The 24,720-nt window shown below is 43.6% G+C and overlaps 1 protein-coding gene across 2 annotated transcripts in view; it reads right to left on the reverse strand.

The window, feature by feature from the left end:
* Window positions 1-24,720, reverse strand: part of LOC143923858 (unconventional myosin-X-like) — a 253,802-nt gene that overhangs the window by 66,230 nt on the left and 162,852 nt on the right. The window contains exons 15-22 of one of the 2 annotated variants that reach the window (XM_077447780.1): window positions 23,846-23,938; window positions 20,183-20,251; window positions 18,355-18,437; window positions 18,166-18,274; window positions 14,697-14,777; window positions 13,754-13,878; window positions 13,330-13,444; window positions 5,348-5,454 (exon numbers count right to left, since the gene is read on the reverse strand). In XM_077447780.1, coding sequence (XP_077303906.1) covers window positions 5,348-5,454; window positions 13,330-13,444; window positions 13,754-13,878; window positions 14,697-14,777; window positions 18,166-18,274; window positions 18,355-18,437; window positions 20,183-20,251; window positions 23,846-23,938 — 782 coding nt within the window. The remainder of the gene's footprint in view (window positions 1-5,347; window positions 5,455-13,329; window positions 13,445-13,753; window positions 13,879-14,696; window positions 14,778-18,165; window positions 18,275-18,354; window positions 18,438-20,182; window positions 20,252-23,845; window positions 23,939-24,720) is intronic. The other variant, XM_077447779.1, reaches the window with a different exon arrangement.

Raw genomic sequence — 24,720 nt, forward strand, 5'->3', positions numbered from 1 at the left:
AGAACAAAAAATAAAATGTACTTCACATTAAATAAATATGATTTGAAGTTGAAATCCATACATAACAATGCTTAGGAGCCAATCATGCTCTGCTGCAAGGCACATGTGCTGATAAGGAGCATGCTGATAGGTGGAGAGAGCAGAGCGAGTTCAGCCAATGACTGATCAGTCTATTACTGCTCCTTCATTGTCCAGGCAGTACGCTGCAAGTGAGGAGGTGACAACACTAGATTCCCTAATGCTAAAATCAAACAATACACAGTTGGGGGAAAAAAAAAAAAAATGATATACACACACACACACACACACACACTTGCCAAACAATTTGTATTTCTGTCCATCTATTTAGGACAATTACACAGCTCTACCATACAGCTCAGACCGGTCTGGCAGGAAACCTGCTTTTCATGTGCAGTTTCACTTTTCCTTGCAGGTCTCCTTCCTATCCCAATTCTATGACTGAAGAGTGAACAGAGAAGCAATGGACTAATCAGGCACGAGACCTGATCTCTATATGCAATGTTACTTTTTACTTATGGGTCTCTGCCCTACCCCCCCCCCCCCACCCCATGACTGGACAGTGAAAGGAGAAGCAGTGGACTAATATCTTGCAGGGGACCTACTCTTTATGTGCAGTTTCACTTTTATTTACAGGTTCCACCCGCCCCCACCCCAATCCCATGACCGGACAGTGAAAGGAGAAGCAGTGGACTAATGTCTTGCTGGGGACCTGACCTGTATGTGCACTTTTACTTATAGGCCTCCTACCTCCTCCCACCCTATAACTGGACAGTGCAAGGAAAAGCAGTTGACTAAGGTCTTGCAGGGGACCTGCTCTTTATGTGGAGTTTCACTTTTACTTATAGGTCCTCTCCCTAACCCCATTCTTTGACTGTACAATGCAAGTAGAAGCAGTGGGCTCATTTCTTTCAGCGGACCTGTGCAGTTTCAATGTATTATTTACAGATCCCCCTCCTTCCTTACCCCATCGAATGACTGGACAGTGAAAATAGAATCAGCAGACTAATGTCTGGCAGGGTATTTGATTTGTAAGTGCAGTTTCACTTTCAGGTCTCCCCGCTACCCTATAACCAGGGTTATCACCTCATCCCTTTAAAACCGAACACATATTAATTACACTGGTTCTGTGAATGATTAAGGTGGTAATTAAACTCACTTAGTGCCTTAGCTGCATTAAACTAGCCTCAGAACCTGTGTAATTCATATGTGTTTGGGTTTAAAGGGATGAGGTGGCAACTCTACCTATAACGTGACAGTGAAAGGAGAAGTAGTGGACAAATGTCTTGCCGGGGGGCCTGCCCTTTATGTGCAGTTTCCCTACACCCATCCTATGGCCGTACAATGAATGAATAAAGCAGTGGACTGGGAGTTCGATTACTCTGCTCTCTCCTCCAATCAGCATACTTCTAGCAATTCCACACAACAGTGCGCTGCTTCTCTCGCTCCCCTGCTGAGCCCTGCTGTACAGGGAGGGAAAGACTGAGCCAAAATCAGATTCAGGTACTTGCATGTAAACTACTTTCACTGTCCAGTCATTCGCTTTCACTGTCCTTAGTCAAAAAAATATATTATTATGTAAAAACTATTTTTTTTACTTTGATTTTATCTCAGCTGACATTTACCAGGACTGATAGAAACTATTGGAAAAAAAAAAATCTACAAATGTGGGACAGGCAAACAAATATGAAAGTCCCATCAAGAATATTGTCAGTTAAAGGTTACAATGATGATTCCAATGGACGCTTGCTGGAAATGCAACACGGCTTCCCTTTAAAACAAAAACATTACTACCTAGTCCTACATCCTGTCCTGTGAGCCCAAATAACATCGGGGGCTAAAAATAGAAAATCTCATTTATCAGCCTATTTCCAATCACTGTACAACCCGGACAACGTCCTTCCACCGCTTCCTAAAGAATGTCCCACTTTTTTTTTTTTTTAACTCCATAACAGCAGACACCCTATACCAGGGATATGCAATTAGCGGACCTCCAGCTGTTGCAGAACTACAAGTCCCATGAGGCATAGCAAGACTGACAGCCACAAGCATGACACAGAGGCATGATGGGACTTGTAGTTTTGCGACAGCTGGAGGGCCACTAACTTCACTGTCTATGCCCACTGCCCTATACGATTTTGTGGTCATCTATCAGTCAACCAAAACACTGTGCATCCCCACATTCTGTATAACAAACTCGAGGATCGGGGTCAGACCTACATTCAAGAACCTGGGCACAATTACCCAGGTCACCGAGTTACAATGCCCCATATTTCCCCAATAGCTTCTAATTTTTCTAGTCGTTGCCTGTGCTTCCCATGAGGTTTTTAATGCGGCTACACACGGTAAGATCTGATTGGATGATATGCAAAAGTTGTGTGACAACCATAACGTCATTGGTTCATTTTTCCAAGCTGCTTGCTGCAGTCTCTCTGGAAGCTGTTCCGTGGTGGACCACAGACGTGCTCAAGACTTAAAGAACCCCAAAAAAAAAAAAAACCTACAGCCCCCACATCTAAGGATTGGTAAACGTTAATACAGTGTACATTACATATTGTTATTTGGATTTAATACCGCTTTATTGCGGAACTACATTTTTTAATACATATAGTTTTGGAGTTTTTTTTCCCCGTTTCTTCTTTCCTAGAAGACTGCAGTCAATTCCTGTTTGACCATTATAAAAATGGAACTTAAACCCAAAAACGAAAATGTAATATATTACGGCTTACTGATTCTTAGATGTGGTGGCCGCATTCGTTTTCTTCTTTTATAATTTTTTCCCCCTTTGTTTTCACATGTTGATCTGGCCCAGTAAGTCTGTTTTTTTTTTTCTTTTACTTCCTTTAAAGCGGTTCTTCACCCTAAAGGGGAAGTTCCGCTAATCTGATCCCTCCCTCCCTCGGGTGCCACAATCGGCACCTTTCAGGGGGGAGGGGGGTGCAGTTACCTGGATAATCCAGGTATCTGCACCCACTTCCGGGCAGACCGACGCAGACCCCCGCAGACGCCCCCCCCCCCCCCCCGTTGTGTTCTGGGAAACACACAGTTCCCAGAGACACAGCGGGGGACCATAAGAGACGTGGAGCGTGACTCGCGCATGCGCAGTAGGGAACCGGGCAGTGAAGCTGTAATGCCGCCGACATCGCTGGACCCTGGGACAGGCAAGTGTGATTTTATTAAAAGTCAGCAGCTGCAATATTAGTAGCTGCTGGCTTTTAATATTTTTATTTTAGGTGCAGAACCGCTTTAACAGACCAAAGTGTCCAGCAAAAGTGTCAGTTTGAGGGATGAGCCAAACCATTTACCGCTGACAGGGGTGCTTGCTGTGATCAGCATTTTATATAAAACCTTTATCCCAAAACTAACAGTTGCTGTAACTGCTTATAAAGTGTTAACCAGAGTTGGACTTTAATTTGTTAGCCAAGCCCATCTAAATCTGCTAATGCCGCGTACACACGATCGGAATTTCGGCCAGCAAAAGACCAATGAGAGCTTTTCATCGGAAAACATGACCGTGTGTATGCTCCATCGGAATTCAGCTGGCCAAATTGCCGCCAGCAAAAATTTGATAGCATGTTCTCAATTTTTCCGATGGAAAAACTTTCTATCGGAAATTCCGATCATGTGTATGCAATTCTGACATGCAAAAACTCACGCATGCTCAGATTTGACTACGAGACAGAAACTATTGGCTACTGGGTATTGAACTTCCTTTTTCTAGTCCCGCCGTACGTGTTGTACGTCACCGCGTTCTAAACGATCGGAATTTGGTGTGACCGTGTGTATGAAAGACAGTTTGAGCGGAATTCCGTCAGAATTCCGACAGGGAAAACCATCAGAGCTTTTTCAGACGAGAATTCCGATTGTATGTACATGGCATAAGCCCTTGTACACACGGTCGGACATTCCGACAACAAAATCCCTTGGATTTTTTCCGATGGATTTTGTTCGAAACTGGTGTTGCATAAACACGGTCGGACAAAGTTGTCGGAAAATCCGATCGTGATGACGTTCGTTCATTAGGACGGGACTATGTTCAGGCTAGTAGCCAATAGCTTTGGTGTCGTAATTTGATCCGAGTATGCGTGGCACTTTGTCCGATCGGAATTCTCTACAAATCATGTTGTCAGAAAATCTTGTATCCGGCTCTCAAACTTTGTCGGTCTGACTTTTTCTGTCGGAATTTCCAACCATATGTACAAGGGCTAACACACTCCTTCCCCCAAGCCTGACAATGCTGCTGTTCCAAGGGTGTCTCTGTTGCTCCTCCATCCATTGTGGAGCCACCCTAGGACAGGAAGTGAGTTACTGGTCAAAGCACCTGGTAAAAAGTAAAAGATGAGCTGGTTGAGCTGTGAAATATTAGGTGTTTAGCCACAATCTGTACCCCCTTTTCCGTTTTGGAGATATAGATATATCTATATATATTCTGTTTTTCCAATAAAATTATAAAAAGATATATTTTTCATATATTGATTATGATTTTTCATTCGATCTTGCACCTATAAAGTGCCGTTCCTCCTCAGTTTTTTCATGTTAAAAAAATAAAAAAATAAAAAAAAAAATCTAATTATATATATATATATTTACACACATACACACATACATACACACACACACACTAGAGTTCTACTTTAAGCTTCCCACAGACTTTAGAGGACAGTTGCATGATCAGTAACGATGTGATATTTCCATACTAATTGCTTCATGATTTAGGGTTTAGTAGCAACTAGAAAAAGATTAAAGTTAAGCCTCAGGCAATCAGCTAAATACACATCCGAAATTAATCTATGAGCTGTTTTTACTGCCAAAGGATTGCATTTCTGTCCATCCAGTCCTGAGACTTGCACAGCCCTTCAAACACAGCACAACCAGTCCAGTGACCTGACTTTTCTTAATGGAAGTTAAGCAACAAAACCCGGTCACAGCGAAAAAAGCAGCAAGAGACTGATGAGGTCATCTCTCTGCTCTCTCCTCCTAGCAGCATGCATCTGATCAGCACAAGTGCATGCAAGTCATATGGATTTTCCCTCTCTTTCCCAGGCTGAGTGCTGCTGTACAGCAGATTACAAGTGACAGATAGTAAGTCAAATGCAGGTATTTACACTAGTATACATTTTTATAAATACATGACTACCTTCAATGGAGTTTTTACTATCTGCTCAGAGTTCAGTTTAAGGTAAAATATTTGCAGGCACTGGTTGCATTGCCTTTACATACATGTCATGTCGAATGCTGACCCCGAGTCCACTCAGTGTAATTCCCAGCACACGGGACTTGTTTTGTAAAGTTCTATTTAGATGCGACGGTGGGAGGAGGTGATCCCTACCTGGCGATGTACCCTTGGATGTGCGCTCGGATGACCAAGGCTGCCCTCTTCAGTTCTTGCTCCCGACTCTTCTCCAGCCGCTGCTCCAGCCCCTCCTTGAGGAATACCTGTGGGAAAGGAGAGACACCCCCTTATGTAGGTGATAGGAGCCATAAGACATGCGGGTGACATCTGCCGCACACCAAACCCAGTGCCTGTCCGGTGCCAAGTGCACGCCGCCTCTAGTATGATCCCAGCAGCCAGAAACTCCCAGAGGAGGGGGGCTGGATGGAGGAGGAGAAAGATCTACAGATAGGAAGACGACCAGAGAATCCGGACAAAAAGACAGCTGTATAGGCAGGACATGAGACAGTAGAGACACAATGTACTGTATACACAGGGAGGCAAATACTGCAATATACAGGGAAGGACAAGGCAGGAGACTGTAGTGTACATACAGAGGCAAGATAAATAATATACAGGTCAGGACGAGACAAGCAACTGTCCTATATACTCAGCAGGGCAGGCAGTGGAATATACAGGGTAGGACAGGGCAGGTGACTGTATTATACACACAGGAAGACAGATGCTGAAATATTTACGGCAGGACTAGGCAGGGGCCTGTACTATATAGACAGGGAGGTAGGCAGTGGAATGTCAGGGTGACATGGCAGGTGATTGTACTATATGCACTTGGAGGGAAGCAGTGGAGTCATTGTACTATACCCAAAGGCAGGTAGTGGCGTTCTCAGGGCAGAGAAGCAGGCAATTCAGCACACAAAGCAGAGAGGCAGATAGCACAGGACAGAGAGAGAGAGAGAGGCGGGCAGCAGGGGGCACCGCGCAGGGAGGCGGGCACTGCGCAGGGAGGCAGGCACCAGAGGGCACCGTGCAGGGGGGCGAGCACTGCGCAGGGAGGCAGGCACCATAGGGCACAGGCAGGGAGGTGGGCACAAGGTAGGGAGGCAAGCAGAAGATACAAGGCAGGCAGCACAGGGCACAGAGCCAGGCAGCATGGGACAAGCAGTGGAGTCACTGTATTATACATAAAGGTAGGCAGTGGAGTGAACATGGCAGAAAAGCAGGCAATAGAGCACACAATGCAGAGAGGCAGACAGCACAGGACAGAGGCAGGCACCAGAAGGGCGCCGGGCAGGGAGCAGGCACCAGAAGGGCGCCGGGCAGGCACCAGGAGGGCGCCGGGCAGGCACCAGGAGGACGCCGGGCAGGCACCAGGAGGACGCCGGGCAGGCACCAGGAGGACGCCGGGCAGGCACCAGGAGGACGCCGGGCAGGGAGGCACTCACCAGGAGGACGCCGGGCAGGGAGGCACTCACCAGGAGGACGCCGGGCAGGGAGGGCACTCACCAGGAGGACAGCTGGCAGCAGAAGGTACAAGGCTGGCAGCACAGGACACGGAGGCAGGCAGCACAGGGGCACAAGGCAGAGGGGCAGACAGCAGAGGGCACAGGGTAGATAAGCAGGTCATTGTACAGTATATGATAATATAGTCAGTGGAATGCAAAAAGGACAGACCACCAGACAGGAATATACGGAGGACAGAAGCATGTCTCTGATCTGGGTATAACAAAGAATCTGTGGAATATACAGGATAGTTGGGCAGGTCACTGTACTGTACACATAAGAGACACTCGGGAAGGAAGGGACAGCGGGAAAGGAAGAGACGCATGGGACAGAAGAATCCAGGATAGGCAATGGGAAACTCGCATAGAAGAAGCAGACTGGGAGATGAAGGAAATGGACATATACAGCGCACCTCATAACAATAGAATGCAGACAAGAAGAATTTGGAATATCTTGAAGCCTCTATAGAGACCGCAGCATACAAGTGAATTACTGGTAGGAAATAAACCCCAGATATACACAACCTGTTTACAGCCAGGAGAAGATGCCACTGCTCCGCTGCACGCTCCCTCATTACTAGTCAAGCTGCTTTTCTTTCTCTATACTGTACAAGTGATTGCAGCTGTTTTATTTAGTTAAAAAATTATGACAAAGAATCCCCCCCTCTCCTCCTCCCCTGCATTGCCGGGCTTCCTTCCAGAAGCTGTTCCTTCCGTTCACAAACAATCGACGGGAGAGAGAGCACATGGAGCAGAGTCACTGAGCAAGCTGGAAGAAGGAGCAGACCTGTACACTGCTCACATCCCTGGCACAGGGCTGCTGCTGAGCAATCTAGGGACATAACTGGAGCATGGCAAGTCCATGGGGCCTAAATCTCAGTTCCCGAGCTGGAATATGCTGTAACCCATGGCAAGCAATGAGAACATTGCTTTCATTAGTCTAGTGTAGTTAGCTTGGTGAAAGGTGGACTGTAATTGGGAGTATAGAAAGGTTTTCAGCAGAAAGAGAGCAGGAGGAGAGAGAGAGCCGACCATAACAGAGGGCAGGAAGAGGGGGGCCCAACCATAAACAGAGGGCAGGGAGAGAGAGAGAGCCAACCATAACAGAGCTAGGAGAGAGAGAGAGAGAGAGAGAGAGAGAGAGAGAGAGAGAGAGAGAGAGAGAGAGAGAGAGAGAGAGAGAGAGAGAGAGAGAGAGAGAGAGAGAGAGAGAGAGAGAGAGAGAGAGAGAGAGAGAGAGAGAGAACCATAACAGAGCTGGGGGAGAGAGAGAGACGACCATAAACAGAGCTGGGGGAGAGAGAGAGAGAGAGAGACAACCATAACAGAGCTGGGGGAGAGAGAGAGAGAGAGACAACCATAACAGAGCTGGGGGAGAGAGAGAGAGAGAGAGCGCCATAACAGAGCTGGGGGAGAGAGAGAGACGACCATAACAGAGCTGGGGGAGAGAGAGAGACGACCATAACAGAGCTGGGGGAGAGAGAGAGACGACCATAACAGAGCTGGGGGAGAGAGACAGACGACCATAACAGAGCAAGGAGAGAGACAGACGACCATAACAGAGCAAGGAGAGAGAGACACGACCATAACAGAGAGAGAGAGAGAGAGAGAGAGAGAGAGAGAGAGAGAGAGAGAGAGAGAGAGAGAGAGGGGGCTGGGAGAGAAAGAGACAACCATAACAGAGAGCAGGGAGAGAGCGCCAACCATAACAGAGAGCAGGCAATGATGAAGAGGATGATGGAGAGAGGGTTGGCCATGACAGCATGCAAAAAGAGTGAGCTGGCTATGACAAAGCAGTAAGAGCAAGAAGAGAGAACCAGTCATGACAGAGAGCAGGGCATGATGGAGATGGGGTTGGCCAGTGTGCAAGAAAAAGGAGCTAGCCAAGACAGAGAGCAGTAAGAGAAAGAACTGGCCATGATAGAAAAATAGACGAGAGAGAGAGAGAGAGAGAGAGAGAGGGCCCTGATAGAGAGCAGAAAGAGAGCGCTGGTCATGATAAAGAGGAGGAAGAAAGCTGGTCATAATGAAGAGCAGAAGGTGAAAGAGCGTGCCATGACAGAGGAGGAAGAGAGAGCTGGTAATGCTAGAGGGACTGAGAGAGAGAGAGAGAGAGAGAGAGAGAGAGAGAGAGAGAGAGAGAGAGAGAGAGAGAGAGCTGGCTTTGACAGAGGAAGAAGTGAGCGACACAGTTGGCCAGGGCAGGAAGCAACCCAAGAGAGAGCAGGCCATGACCGCAAGCCAGCAAAGTGAGGTGACCATGATAGCTGGTCATGACAGAGAAGGAAGAGACCTAGTCAGGAAGATAACAAGAAGGAAAAGTGATCACTGCAATACAAAAAAAAAAAAAAAAAAGAGCGAGCGGAGCATGAGAGAGTGCTGGTTTGCAGCAAATTAAGAAGAGAGATGGTCATAACAGACAGCAGAAGAGAGAAGGAACAGAGCTAGTTATGACAGAGAGGAGGAATAGAGAGAGCAGCATGAACTGAGTGAACAACAGTGAGCCGGCCGCGAGAGAGAGATAGCAGTGACAGCAGGAAAAGAAAGCTGGCTGTGTAGGAATGCAGGCATAGAGAGCAAGAAAAAAAAAAAAAAAAAGAGCTGGGTGTGACAGTGAGCTGGTCATAACAGATCAAGAAGTGAAAGCTAACCATGATAGAGAATAGGAAGCATGAACTGGCAATGAGAGAGCAGGAAAAGTGAGGTGACCATGATAGTGAGCAACAAGAGAGCTGGCCGAGAGTGTGAGAGAGAGAGAGAGAGAGAGAGAGAGAGAGAGAGAGAGAGAGAGAGTGAGAGAGAGAGAGAGAGAGAGTGAGAGAGTGAGTGAGAGAGTGAGAGAGTGAGAGAGAGTGTGAGAGAGAGAGAGAGTGAGAGAGAGTGTGAGAGATAGAGTGAGAGAGAGAGTGAGAGAGAGAGTGAGAGAGTGAGAGAGTGAGAGAGAGTGTGAGAGAGAGAGAGAGTGAGAGAGAGTGTGAGAGATAGAGTGAGAGAGAGAGTGAGAGAGAGAGTGAGAGAGTGAGAGAGTGAGAGAGAGTGTGAGAGAGAGAGAGAGTGAGAGAGAGTGTGAGAGATAGAGTGAGAGAGTGAGAGAGTGAGAGAGTGAGAGAGTGAGAGAGTGAGAGAGAGAGAGAGAGAGAGACACCAGAAGAGAGTGGGTTGTGCTGGCAGAACACTAGAGGTAGAGAAGATCATTATGAGATTATACACCATCATAAAGGGCAGCACATAGACCGCTACACTCATTATTAAAATCAAATAAAGTAACAATCTGAAAAGTACAGAACTGTCTGGATATTTTTCAGCTACCTAGAGCCGATGTGTGGGTCCAAGTTACAAAAAACATTCATATAATGATAAACTAGTGCAAAGAGCTTTGACTTGCAGCCACTAATCAACTGTACAATTTCAGTCACTGGAGAAGATCAAAACAATGCAATTGGTTATTATTGTCAAACACCCCATTTCTTCAAGCTTATTTGTTCCAGTGCTTCTACATCAGCTGCTTTAGCTCTGTGAAGAATAAACACTGCACAATCAGGGTTAAGATCCAAATTAACTGCAATAACACTCCTCCTCTGTTAATAAATCCCGCTCTTCAATCAAGGCACAAAAAAAAAAACGAGCACAGCAAAGACACTGGGAGCTGCCTGCAACCATACGCAGAACAAAGAGGCCTTGTTCTGTGTGGCAAGCCTGAGGCAACAGGCTTCATGGCCTCCACAATAGCCTTGTGTGCCTCGCCTGCGCTGGCAGCCATCCACCAGCTCCCGACTTGTGCCACCCAACGAGGGCAAGCTTCATGTGACTCCTCTCCGCTCCTCCTGTCACACATCTCCAATGTGATGTCACCCTGCCTCTGACCCCAACAATCCCCCCCTTTACTCCCTTGCCCACCACCCCACGCCACAGGGAGGAGTATCACGCCAAACATATCAGTCACGCTGGTTTTAGACTAAAAAACAAAACAATAGTCTCTGTGAAGAACAATAGCCATTTCATAACGCTCAGAATATTAAATAAGACATTTCATTAGAAAAGAATCCACTAAGAAATACTGATCATTAGATTTCCATAGGAATGGGGCAGCTTACCCCGATAACACTCAGTTTCAATGGCTCTATATTGTACTCTAAAATTCTTCCCATCATTGGTCATAATGAATAAACCACAAATGCAACTTTCTGCAAAAACTGGATTCAGAAAATTAATAATGTAATTATAAATGGTTTCCCAAAATTGTGTAGCTCCATCATACGCTGCAGCATTTTACAGAGCCCAGAGTTTAGTTATATTTCATCTTAGCTGGTTACTCCTTTTCCCTCTTATCAACATGATAAATCCCTTACATCATACCATGGATCAGCAGTGCGTCCTTGAACCCAATAGGACCAACCAGCTAGCTTAAAAAAATAAATAAAAAGGAATAGAGATTCCCTACCCAGCGTTCTTTATTTTTCCCTAGCTTCACCTTCACTTTACTGGATTACCCCTACCATATCCCACCCTGGTTCAGCTACTCTAAGGTGGGCAGTAGACATGTGCATTTAGTTTCATTTTTTAGATGAAAATTTCATTTTCTAGATCTCCAAACGGACATTATATTGAAATTAACAAATGCATCCATTTCATTTGGATGATGTCACATGATGTGACGCTACTAAGGGCCTATAGGGAAATTAATTAAATGTTTTAATTAATTTGATAATTCGGATATCAAATGAACCTGAATTTCCTTCCTTTCGTAAATTGTGATGGACAATATTGACTGGCATCATTTGCAATCGGCTATTGCCATTTCTCTTGGTGGGTTGGACTAGGGTCTGAAAATAATGAATTCTTCCAATTCTAATCCGTCTGATAATATATCGAATGTAAAGCAAACTTCTGGAAAAACTGCAAAATTGTTTGAATCCACACAAGTCAATGAAGATATGAAATAAATCATGTCAACATAAGGACAATGATGAAACAAAATTCTTCAATGAACGGAAGTAGCCAAAAAGAAACAAAATTAAGATTTCCGGCGTGCACAGTGGACAACACTCATGTTGTATGTTAAGTTCTATTTATTGAGTTTGGTTATTTAAAATGGTTGTATAATAAGGCTTACCTGTAGGTAAAATGAGTATCTCCTAAACCTGTACGGTTTAAGAGATATTCATTTTGCATGTAGCCACTGACGTCAGTGGCACATGCGCTGTGAATGCCCGACTGCTTGCCGGGAAGAAGACTCTTGCATGCATGTGCGGGAGTGACGTCATCGCGACTCCGGCCACTCACAGCACCGGAGCCAAAAACCTGGAAGACATGCCAAGGGCAAAATGTCAGCTCCCTCGGTGTGGACCAGCCTGTGATACGGGGACCTCGCTCTTAGGTAAGAATTTCATAATTAGCTAGTATGCATTGCACTAATGGGGGATCACATTTTCAATTCCACATGGAGAGGTATAGTCCTCACCAAGTTGGAATAGATTTGGGATTTTGTGCTGATGGTGTCGCATCAATCCTGGGGGGTTGCTGTAGCCAGTTTGGTTAAGTTCGCTATGAGGAAGGCTTTGTCCGAAATGCATTAGCGCTAAAGTTAGCACTTTAAATGCAGCACTGCGTGCCAAATAAAGATTTGTAAGAAGAAGCAATCGTATTGCCGGCATTTCTTGCTATTCTGATGTTCATGGGACACAACAAGCCCGAGCACCGATATTCAGCTCATTACTCTACAATTGTGCAGTAGAGCTTGGGTGAGTTTGTCTATATCAGTTTCGTTAATACTATTGACTGTAATGAAAGGAATGGGTTTGTGTGTTGCATTAGGGCAACACATTCATTAGGAATCCCCCACCAACACTTCATGGACCAAAAATGGGCTTAAACATTTTATTTCACCTAACAAACCACAGCCAAACAAACAGTATGTGCATTGTGGTAGACTGGGGTGCGTTGGTCACAACCGTAAAATGTCTTTGGTTGCAATTCACAATGAACTGCACCTCAACACACCAGAAAAAGTGCGCCAATAGGCATTGCAGAAACACACGTTTAAAGTACGTTACCAAAAAGGTGTGAAAGGTGTGGAAAGGCCCTGTAGATCACGATCTGTGGAAAGGCCTCCTAAATGTAGGGTAGAGTGTAAAAGTAACTGTCATTGCTGACCTCTCCTGGAAATGCTAGCTTCCTAGATGTCTCTGGCAATTAGTCAGTGCCCTGGACATGCATGTAGCCAAAGAAGAAAGAACTTCAGGCCAACATGTTTGCGCCTGGTCAGAGAGAAAACTCACTAGAATGGCAAAGGTTTATGGGCATCTGACCATTACATTTATACATATGGCCAAGTAGTATGTGAACATCCCTCCAAATGATTCAGTTCAGGTGTTCCCAGTGAAGGGTACGATTAATGCTACAGCATATAAATACATCTGAGATAATTGTTAGCTTCCACCTTGTGGCAACAGTTTAGGAAGGACCATATTCTATTCTAGTATGAATGTGCCCTGGCTGGCACAAAGCAAGCTCCATAAAGACACATTTTGACAAATTTGGTGTGGAGAAGCCATTACCAATATCAGGTAGAATGAGGACACCCCACATGCAGAAAAAGTACAAAAATATGGAAGACTGTTCTTAAACCTGGTCCCTTACCTTGGTCTTGCCAAGTTGCCACTCTTTCTTGGAGGCATCGAAAGTCTGAAGGAGGGCAGCACACCTTCCCTTCACGTCATCTGTACCTTTGATGTTACTCAGCAGCATCTTATACCTGCAATAAGATTATCAGTAAATAAGGGCAGTGCACAGATAAAAACAGAAGTTACCCTTATTACCCAACCCTATTCAATCTGAAATGTTTTATAACGTGCTATAGCCAGAGATTCCTATACAGTTGTACATCCATAGACACACTCCCTCCTCGCAGCAGTTTGCCTGACAGCAGCAGGAGCCTATGAATCCCTTGCACTCAGTTTCTCATGTAGACTTTAGAACCACTTTAAACTGTGAATATAACAATAGGTAAAGGTGTAGGTGTTGCCCACAAAAGCCAATCAGCTCTGTCCAATAACAACATCACCTGGCAATGAAGTCCTGGTATTGTCTGCGGACAGGGTACCCGGCCCTCCGGATCTTCACAGTCTCCAACATTCCAGAGTATCTCAGCTGGTTCAGAACAATGTCTGGGCTGAATTTAGTTGGCAGCTGAAAGGAGACAAGAAAAGTCAACACTAAACCACAGGACAGTACAAATGGACAAAAGGACACTACAGCATAAAAATGGTCACCGCATACCTCCCAAAGTTGCAAAATGAGAAAGAGGGACACCTTTTAGTACAAAGAATGAAGGGAAATGACCCACCATTGCTACGTCTCCATTACAGGAACCATGAAAAAGGCCCACAAAATGATGGGTTACACCCACACTGGTATTACGTTTTTGCTGGCTTTTCTTAAAATTGCAAACATTCTGAGGTTGGATAAAAGGTTGGACAAGTGTAGCACTTTTTGTTAAATAGTCTATATGTTGAGGGACAGAGGAACATGTGAACAATGCCATGTACGACAACGGATTTCTTTCTTGGAATTCATTGTGCTATATGTGATTGCAGGTGTTCCTTATTGGTTGGCTAGCAGACTCTCACTAGAATGGAAATCCCTAATTTTCATCACATTGATATTATTTCCCCCCATTTTTGTATTGCTGTCTGAGCCCCCTGTATGGGGATCCCTCCCCCAATTTTCTGTCTTAAACCTTTCAAATGAAAGGAAGTCAAGTTGAATGTGGTGAAGGAGGCGGCTATAAAAAGTAGCAGATCTAACGCTGTCCAAAACAAATACAATTTGAACAGGAGTTAGGCTTTTAAAAAGAAGTAAAAATAAAAATTGCACAGGGTATGGATTGGAGACCCCATCCTTGTAAATTTCTAATTTGGGCCCTCTTTAGGCTTTGAGCTGATCACCCCCCAAGGCACACCGCCATCCTGTGAGTGAAGACTTCAGATTTGCAGGACTGTTCTTACCTTCTCTGTGTTGGGTTTAATGCAGCGGATGAAGAACGGGTTTGAAGTGCTGAGCATGGCCATGAGGGAATGGAGGGATTCCTAAATACACAGAAGAGATTAGAATCTTACCGTCAATAATAACCTCCATTACAGCTAAAATAAAACCGACACAGAAAAACAAATGGATCATATCAAACATCTTCAAATCACAGGAGCAGGACCTCAGTTGGGAAAATTATTTGACTTGGCCAATTTTAAAAATGAAGCATCTACAGGACTCAATAGAACACAAGTCAATATTATCAAATTGTCATTGTCTCCCTCTTATAACCTAGGGCCTAAGCCAGGGGTAGGGAACCTTGGCTCTCCAGCTGTTTTGAAACTACAAATCCCATTATGCCTCTACCTCTGGGAGTCATGCCTGTGATTGTTAGGGTCTTGCAATGTCTCATGGGACTTGTAGTTTCAAAACAGCTGGAGAACCGACGTTCCCTAGCCCTGGCCTAAGCAGAGATCACATGGACTCTGGCCACCACAACTCCAGATCAATTACTCAAAGAGGTGCTCGGAATTTTTAGACTTGCATGAGTAGCCAGATGAAGGAAAACTTCAAACAAGCTCAATAGGTCTGGTGAGGCAACTCCAACATAGCAAGGCTTTCCTTGATAGGCAACCAACAGTTGTCCAAATGACAGAAATACAGAAAGGAGCAGTATATCAAAACCGGATGATACAGTCCAAGATAATTAGAATTGTTGGTAAAAAAAAAAAAAAAAAAAAAAAAAGTGTCATTAAAACTTCTAAAGTATTTTAGGGACCAACATCACTCCCCATACAACAGGGCTCAACACAGGACAGAGCTTTGATGGACTCAGAAAACAGTAGCTTGTGGATACTTGGGTCAGGGCTGCCGAAAAGTAAAAACGGTTATCTCACTTGGAGGTTCATTTAAATTGTTTATTGAAGAGAATTTCCAGATACAACCAGCCAAAGCATTTGGGAGGGAATGGATCTCCTATGGAACCGAATCAGGAAGAATATCATCTTATATCCTGAATTAGGCTTGAGTGTCAGTGTGACCTGACCGCAGTTAAGGGCAACTAGCCTGATCTCTGGGTTATAAAGCTCAGTTTTTCCTGATTATGCTAAATATAATTGCTCAAGCCCTGAAGAAGGGGAAGTTCATTCAACCGAAATGCATTGGCTGTATCTGATATTTTTGTTTAGCAAACCACCTTAGAGAAACCTCCAAGCACGATAAACATTTTGTACAAACCGCTCCTAGGCACATATCCATGATTTGATCCTTTGATGAGCGATACCCCCAATGGGGCAGCAGCCAAGGACCTTTAACTAGATCCATGCACACTTTCCGATATCATGTGTTTACCTCCTCCTAGGAGTACATCCCATCCACTTTTTTTTTTGTAATATTATACTAAAACCAATACTCATGCGTATAGGCCCAGCACCGCCACATACCTATCATTTCCCTAAGGAATTATACCATTAAGACATTCTTTGGTTAAAGTGGAACTCAACTTTATCTGAGCACCACAAACCTAAAAAAATGCCATTTAATTTATTTATAATATTCAAAGTAATCCCCCATCCATCCATGTGCATTATTTGGTAGAGAAATCACTTTGAAAAGCAGTAAGAGCAGATGAATTATATAGGATTTACTTTGTGGAATCCATCTGCCTATATCTCAGGAAAGCAACAAGTAAATGTAATTTGCCTTCCTATCCATTTACCAACGCTAACAGCATTTGGATTAAAAATACTTAATGCTGATTGAGAGAGTTTAGTTCCGCTTTAAACTGATACTTAGATTGTAAGCTCTAAAGAGCAGGGCTCTGATTCCTCCTGTACTGAATTGTATTGTAACTGCACTGTCTGCCCTCATATTATAAAGCACTGTGCAAATTGTTGGCGCTATACAAAGCCTGTATAATAATAATTACATGAAATAGACTGTCATTGGGATAAAATATTAAAATGCTCCTGTAACTGAAGACACTATATAGGTGCCTGTTTTTGTACTTATTCATAGAACTTTCACTCAAAGCTAGAGCTGCACGATTCTGGCTAAAAATGAGAATCACAATTTTTTTGCTTAGAATAAAAAGATCACGATTCTCGGGGTGTAAAATCTTTCACATTATACAAAAAAAATTAGGCTAACTTTACTGGTTAGTTTTTTTTTTAAATTACAGTGTAATTTTTTCCCCAAAAAATGCATTTGAATGACTGCTGCACAAATACAGTGTGACATAAAATATTGCAGCAACCATCATTTTATTCTTCAGGGTCTCTACTAATTATATAGAGACAGACAATGTTTGAGGGTTCCAATTAATTTTATAGCAATAAAAAATAATTTTAACTTGAAATCTTGAAAAGGTTGTGATTCTTGGCAGACTGTCCGTTTTTTCTTTTTTTTCTTTTGACTGCTGTCAGCTTTAGTAGAGCAGAGAGAATTCTCTGCATAGAAAGAATCGGGAAATAATTTGTCAAGATCGCAATGGGGAAAAAAAATAAATTGCGATAGCTATTCTTGACAATTAAGCGTGCAGCTCTACTCAAAGCTAAAGCTGGCCATAACATGGATCGAAATTGGGCTGATTCAGCAGGGACCACACAAATTCTAATCTACGTATGGGCACCCTGGTTGTATAGAAGTCTATCTACTGATCGACTTCTGTACAACCAAAGTTTTGGATATTACCTGATCAATCGGTGCTGCTAGCTATAGCCAGCAGCACTGATTATTGTATTCTGATGACAGGGAAAGCGATTGTTGCCGTCAGAACACAATAGCACAGCAGGAGGATTCCCTTATTCATGTGTGGAAGGGGAGTATCTAATATTTTTTTTTTTTGTTCAACTGGTTGAACGAAAAAAAATAAATAAATAGATGACTGTATAGGTTGCCTAAGTCACCCAAAGGATCTTCACACCTTCCATTTTTCTGGGTGTTTTGGATGCCTGACTCTCCTGGAGCACTTTGTGGTTTCTCCTGCCGGTCCATGTGCCCTGAAGTGACATAGGAGTCAGTGGGAATAACAGAGGGGGATTTGATCATCCAACAGAATCGCTTTAACAGTTAAATAATAAAGGCTTGATTTAAAAAACAAATGAATAACAAACCTGTCATACTCGCCTGCTTTGTGCAGTCGATTTACACAGAGCAGTCCAGAGGCCCCTCCCTCCCGCAGAGTGCCCCCAGAGCAAGCAGCTTGCTGTAGGGGCACCCAAGCAGGCTCGGTCTTGAACCATTCACACACAAGTGTCGCAGCTCGGCCACACCCCCATCTCTCCTCATTGGCTCACTGGCTGCATAGAATGCATGAAGGTAAAGAACCTAGAGCCTTTAGAACCATTTTAATGCTAAAGAGAAATTAGAACCTCAGATCTGGAGGTCCCTTTGGCATCTGCCAATCCCCTATCACTGAAGAGTGTCAGAGCATTATCCAATACTTACCCTGAACTGAGAACTGACTGTGGGCTTCTTCTTCAGTGTCCCCATCTTAAGGGTCTCCTCTCCAGATCTGCTGGAGACCTTCTCAAAAAGATCATAAATAAAATCCAGCCTGAACAAGAGAAAAGAAAAAGAACGTGACTGTCTGGTGCACAAACGTTAATCTATAAATACATTTCCCCATGCACTTACCTGCTGTCTCTCAGCATGTTCAGGATATCATCCCGGAAAGTGTCCCTGTTCTTCTCCAGGAATCCCTTCACATCATACGTGACCTAGAGAAGACAAACAGGTATCATTATTATTATATGATCATCTTCATATTCTTATTTCACAGCCCTTCACACAAGAATGTTGGACCTCAAAACAGCCCCTGCTCCAGTCAAATTATGGCATAAAGCTGAACTCCGGGATAAGCAAATCTTGTAATATAAGAGATGTATATCCTTACTTAAATCTTGGTGTTTTGTGTATTAGCAGGGCTTGTGACGGCACACGGCGGGCACACAGCTATTCATAGTTTCATAGTTAGTAAGGTTGAATAAAGACACCAGTCCATCCAGTTCAACCTGAGTGTCTACAATTGTCCCTATCCCTTGCACACTCACATTGGCCCCTACCCTCAAGGAGCCCACAATACAAGGTCCCCACTCATATACTAGGGCCAATTTTGGACAGAAGCCAATTAACCTGTCTTTGGAGTGTGGGAGGAAACCCACGCAGGCACAGGGAGAACATGCAAACTCCAGGCAGGTAGTGTCGTGGTTGGGATTCCAACCAGCGACCCTTCTTACTGCTAGATGAGAGTGCTACTCACTACACCACTGTGCCTCCCCTATTGAAATGAAAGCTGTGATCATCCAGCCAACAGCTCTCGCTTCCCCTCTGATTGGCAGTACTCGCCCCCCCTCCCCCGGCTCCCAGGCATCCCTTCTCGCCAGCCCTCAAGATTCGAGTGCGAGTGTAATTTTTGAGGGCTGCCTCATGGGATGTGTAGTTCCGCAACAGCTGGAGGGCCGTAGTTTAAAGATCTTTGCTATAGAGCATACCAGAGGCTGGAAAAACACTAAATGACCTTCTTGTACAAATGGGGTCATACGTTTCTGGTCAGTGCGCATTTGTGGAGCACATGGTGGTGCACGTTTATAGCGGAGGAAGAATTATATGAGCACGAATATCTCCGTATGGTGTCACTAGATCAGAAAATTGGACTTGGGTTTCGGATTTATATTTATGATAGTAATGTAAAGTTTTGTCACATGGATATATTTATGTGAAAGCAAATCACTTTTTCATACATGGAATGTTATCAATAGGTTTTAGCTAGGCAGCCATAGCTGCTCAATATAGATCAAAGCCCTGCTTCATGCTTTTGCTTTTCAGTGCTACACAAATAGTTGTGCTTTAGTTCTTTTTCTCAAAATACATTGAAAGCAATTTGGTTATATTTGAACAAGAAGTACAAAAAAAAAAAAAAAAAAAATCCTGCTTGCTTATCAGCCAATTTGTTTCTCAGCTAGCTCTGAAGACTACAGCACATTTTCTCACTGGGTTATTCAGAAGAGGATGTAGGGGTGTTCTGTAGCCCTGTAATAGGGTAACAATACTGCTTCTCCATAGATGGTGTAGTGAATGAGTGTTGTGACCCTAATGCAAGAAGTGTGTGTTACAGACAGGATTCACTGGATGAAAACAAAGGGGAAAAATACAAAAAACTGAAAAAAGCAAATGCAGCTACCACATCTAAAGACTGGTACGCTGCTATATATCAAATTTTTGCTCTTGGGTTCAGATGTGTTTTAAACAGATTCAAATTAATTAATAAAAAAAAAAAAATTTAAATAAAAGTTTGTGGTTTTCGCCATTTCACAGCAATAAAAACAAAAAGAAGTTTTGAAGCACACATATGGCGACAGACACAAATTACTCATAAAATTGACACATATGAACAATTTGCGAGCGGTACATGGAGTAAACATGACGCACAGGACTTTTTGTTTTGGAAAAAGTTTCATCCTACCTCCCCCGCATAGTGCTTGATTCCAAACTGGTTTTCGGTCACTCGTGGCTTCACGTAGTGGGGGTTATTCTGGGAGACAAAGAAAACATCTGTGTTAAATTGTAGCCAGCGGGGAAACTGACATGCCGCTTACTGCGGTGAAACCATCCCTGGGGTATGTATGACCAACTTATCCAACGTCAGATGCTGAGTGCATGTGATTTAATAGGTTAAAAGTAAAAGGCCAGCTTCTAGAAGAGGAAATAAAAAAAAATCCTCTTCCCTCTTCGCGGCACCTATATGCGTTAGAAACTGCTTTAAGGGCCGGTTCAAATGCAGTCTGATGCATTTCTGCCTGTGCGTTTTTGATGCGTTCTGGTGCATTTCTTCTCCTTGTTTTTTTCTTCACCTGAAATAAGGACATGTACCTACTGGTGTATTTCAGTACAGTTCAGTGTGGAAAATATGCCCTTTTTTTCTTGAAATGGATAGCACTGTTGTGAACTATGCCATTGGAACCCATATAACCTACTATCCTTGCGTTTTTGATAAAAAAAAAAAAACGCACTGGACTGCATGTGGAGTGAACTGGCCCTAAGGGTCCATTCATACTTATGTTCTGCAGTAAGAGCAGTAAAGTGCATTGCCATGCCATTCATTTTTGAGCAAGTATGCATTCACATTGAATAGATCCACAATGCACTAGAGCAGTAGGGAAAACCTAAAAAACAAAAGGGTCATGCCCTTTAAAAAATAAAAGGGCTGCTCTAAAGTGTATTTCCACTTTTGCAGCCAATTAGTGATAACACTTACTTTATGTGTTGAGCCTCTTTCACGCAGACTGTCCGTTCAGGTCCGCCTGTCAGGTTTTTAGGTGGACCTGAACGGACGCTCTATAGACCTCTATGGAGCGTCAGATGTCAGCGGTGACATATCTGCTGACAACCGACACGCTCCGATCCAAAAAAGCATGACGGAGGAAAAACCTACTTTTCCATCTGTCTGAGGACCAGATTGTGTGATGATGGACTCTACAGTCCGTCCTCATCCGATCCCCCATAGAGGAGAGCAGCACTCTGACAGATCAGACACAGTGTGCAGAGATGGACCAGTCATCTTCCTGCTCAGTGGGGATCGACGGAGTGCGGGGGGGGATGGGTAGGGTGGTTGAGTTCCTGCACTTTTCTGAGAAAAAAAAAGCCGGCAGATAAGCTCCGACAGAATCATTCCATCGGATAGTCCGATCGTGTGTGGGATAGTCAGATTGTTTTTCTTGAAAAAAAAAAATCAGACGGACCTAGAAATAGTCCGATGGACTCAATTCCTATCAGGAAAACCAGTCGCGGTCCGACGGACCAAATACGACGCTAGGGCAGCTATTGGCTACTGGCTATTGAACTTCCTTTTCTAGTCCCGTCGCGCGTCATAACATTCAGAACGAATGGACTTTCGAACGGACTTTAGTTCGTGTGTGGGCAACTCAGTTCGTTCGGAAGTCCGTTGTAACTCTGTCGAAAGTCCATCGGGAAGACCATCTAACCTTTTCTGCCGGAAAAATCCGGTCGTGTGTACGCGGCATAAAAATTGCAGCTTACCTTTTTTTAGATGTTCTATTCTGGATCCTTCAGGAAGGAAAAATACAAGGTAGTTCTCTTTGTGAGGGAGCAGTTAAGCTGTTTTTGCCATAATTAACCCTGTTTGTACTGTGCAGGCAGATCTTCAATATCAGTTGTAACTAGATTTGAACACTGTCTGACCAAAGGGTTAAAAAAGTAGAAACTGCCTGCCTGTGTCATATGTTAATAAGGACTGACCTGGGACACATACACTCTTAACATTGTTCAAAAAACCCTGCAGTCAGCCATGAAATCTCCTCCATAGAAACATCTAAGGTAAGAAATATTTCTATAAAAAATAAAATAAAAAATAGGCATGCTGTGTGAATGATAAACATATAGTGGGCGTCATTGTATATATGTATGTTGGCTCTTTAAAAGGCTTCAGCAGGCGCGCACGCCTGCGCCGCATTCCCGATGCACGTGTAGGGTTGCCACCTCATCCCTTTAAAACCAAACACATATGAATTAAGCCCCATACACACTATCAGTTTTTCTGTTGAGTTTTTCCTTCAGATTTACCAAAAACATATAATAATATGGAGGTCAAACCTTAGGAGTTTCAATTTGTATGCAATCAGGCTGGCCCTTACACTACATGGTTTTGGTAAACATGAAGGTAAAAATCAGCAGACAAACTGATAGTGTGTATGGGGCTTTACAAGGATTCTGTGGCTGATTAAAATGGTAATAAAACTCGCTTGGTGACTTATCTGCATTAAATTGGCCTCAGAACCCATGTAATTCATATGTGTTCGGGTTTAAAGGGATGAGGCGGCAACCCTATGCGTGTGGTCAACGACCACGATGTCCGTCAGCACCCCGCGATCGCCCCACAGAGATCCAGAACAGGGATCTGTCAATGTAAACAGACAGATCCTTGCTCTGCAGGTAAATAGAGAGAGATCTGCTGTTCCTAGTGATCAGGAACAGAGATCTCTCGCTACTCCCAGGCAGCCCGTCCCACTTACAGTTAGAAATACCTCCCTAGGGAACACTTAACCCCTTGAGCGTCCCCTAGTGTTAACCCCTTCCCTACCAGTGACATTTATACAGTAATCAGCGGCTATTTTTAGCTCTGATCGTTGTATAAAATAAATGTCAATGGTCCCAAAGAATTGTCCGATCTGTCCACTGCAGTCCTGCTAAAAATTGCCGATCGCCGCCATTACTAGTAAAAAAAGAAAAGAAAAAATATATATAATAATAATAATAATAATAATAATAATAATAATAATAATAATAAAAATGCCTATTTTCTACATGATCTAACTTTTGCCAAAGCCAATCAATACACGCTTATTGAATTTTTTTTTTTTTTTACCAAAAATATGTAGAATATACATTGGCCTAAACTGATGAAGACATTAATACCAAAAAGTAAAAAAATTGCTTTTTTTTCAAAATTGTCAGTCTTTTTTTTGTTTATAGCGCAAAAAATAAAAAATGCAAGATGATCAGACACCACCAAAAGAAAGCTCTATTTGCGGGGAAAAAAAAAGGACATACATTTTGTTTGGGTACAACGTCGCACGACCGTGCAATTGTCAAGCGACGCAGTGCCGTATCGTAAAAAATGGCCTGGTCATTAAAGGGAGCAAATCCTTTCCCGGTCCTTAAGTGGTTAACCTCCCAATTTCTACCTTCATTAGAAGGAGGAGAAGAAGCTGTGGGGGAGGTCACGCAAGAAGAAAAAAGGCATTTATTGGGGAAGCCTGTAGTTCCGTTTTCTCTTCCTGTCCCAGTGACAAATTAGAAAGCAAGAGATCTCTCTGGAGTGGCATTCACTTTTACGCCGCCTATACCCTGATCAAAATTCAGCCGGTTCAGCCACTGTGTGGCTGCGCCTAATGAAGGGATCCTGCATGGCCCTGAAACGTTACACTTTATTGCTGTGGCGTGATCACTTTAAGGAACATGTGCTGGTGATATGCTTTGACCTGGTGATGTACCTTGGGGCAGAGTTGTGGATTTTGAATTTTTTGTTGGGTGAAAATTATAGAAAGAAGCCAATATATTAGCAGTAATTACAACGGTCATCTTTCTGAGATGGATAATGAAAACTCACATTGTGTTGGTTATGGAGTTTTTCAAGCAATGTGAAATCCGTTCCTTTAGGGAAACGACTTTCTTCATTGATAAGAGCCAACAAACCGAGTTTCTGCAATCAGAAGAAAAAAAACAAAACAATTACATAGAAAGTTCATGGAAATAGATCAACCTGAAATGCTAAGAAGTTGGTCTAAGAAACGCGTTGAGTTGTGCGTCATGTCTTCCGATCATATGTTCCTATCTGGTGGCTTGGATAATATCAAACAATATCAAGCAAGAAATGATACACAATACAGCAAGTCCCCTGCTTTTGTCATTTTTGTAAGTCCAACTTATTTGCAAAGATCAGTGCTTGCAGACAAAGGCTGTCAGTGTGTATCTGTCTGCCCATACGAGGTACAAGCAGACAGATACACTAAGCCCTTGTACACACGGTCGGACATTCCAAAAACCAAATCCATCTGATTTTGTCCGACGGATTTTGTCTGAAACTGGTGTTGCATACACACGGTCGGACAAAGTTGTCGGAAAATCCGATCGTTCAGAACGTGATGACGTTATTTCGTTAGGACGGGACTATGTTCAGGCTAGTAGCCAATAGCTTTGGTCTAGGAATTTGATCTGAGCATGCGTGGCACTTTGTCCAATTGGAATTCTCTACAAACGATCGGACAAAGTCCTATCGGATCATGTTGTCGGAAAATTTTATAGCCCAGCTCTAAAACTTTGTTGGTCGGATATTCAGACAGAAACAGTCCGATGTAGCCCACACACAGTCGGATTATCCGACAACGCGGTCCGATCGGACATTTTCCGTTGGAATGTCCGACCGTGTGTACAAGGGCTTAGAAGTCTGCAGTAGTCCTGCATGACACCTGTGATCCGCTGATC

The sequence above is a fragment of the Lithobates pipiens genome, unplaced genomic scaffold, assembly GCF_037356315.1.
Source record: "Lithobates pipiens isolate NorthernLeopardFrog02 unplaced genomic scaffold, aLitPip1_a1.2 Scaffold_22, whole genome shotgun sequence".
Taxonomy (NCBI): domain Eukaryota; kingdom Metazoa; phylum Chordata; class Amphibia; order Anura; family Ranidae; genus Lithobates; species Lithobates pipiens.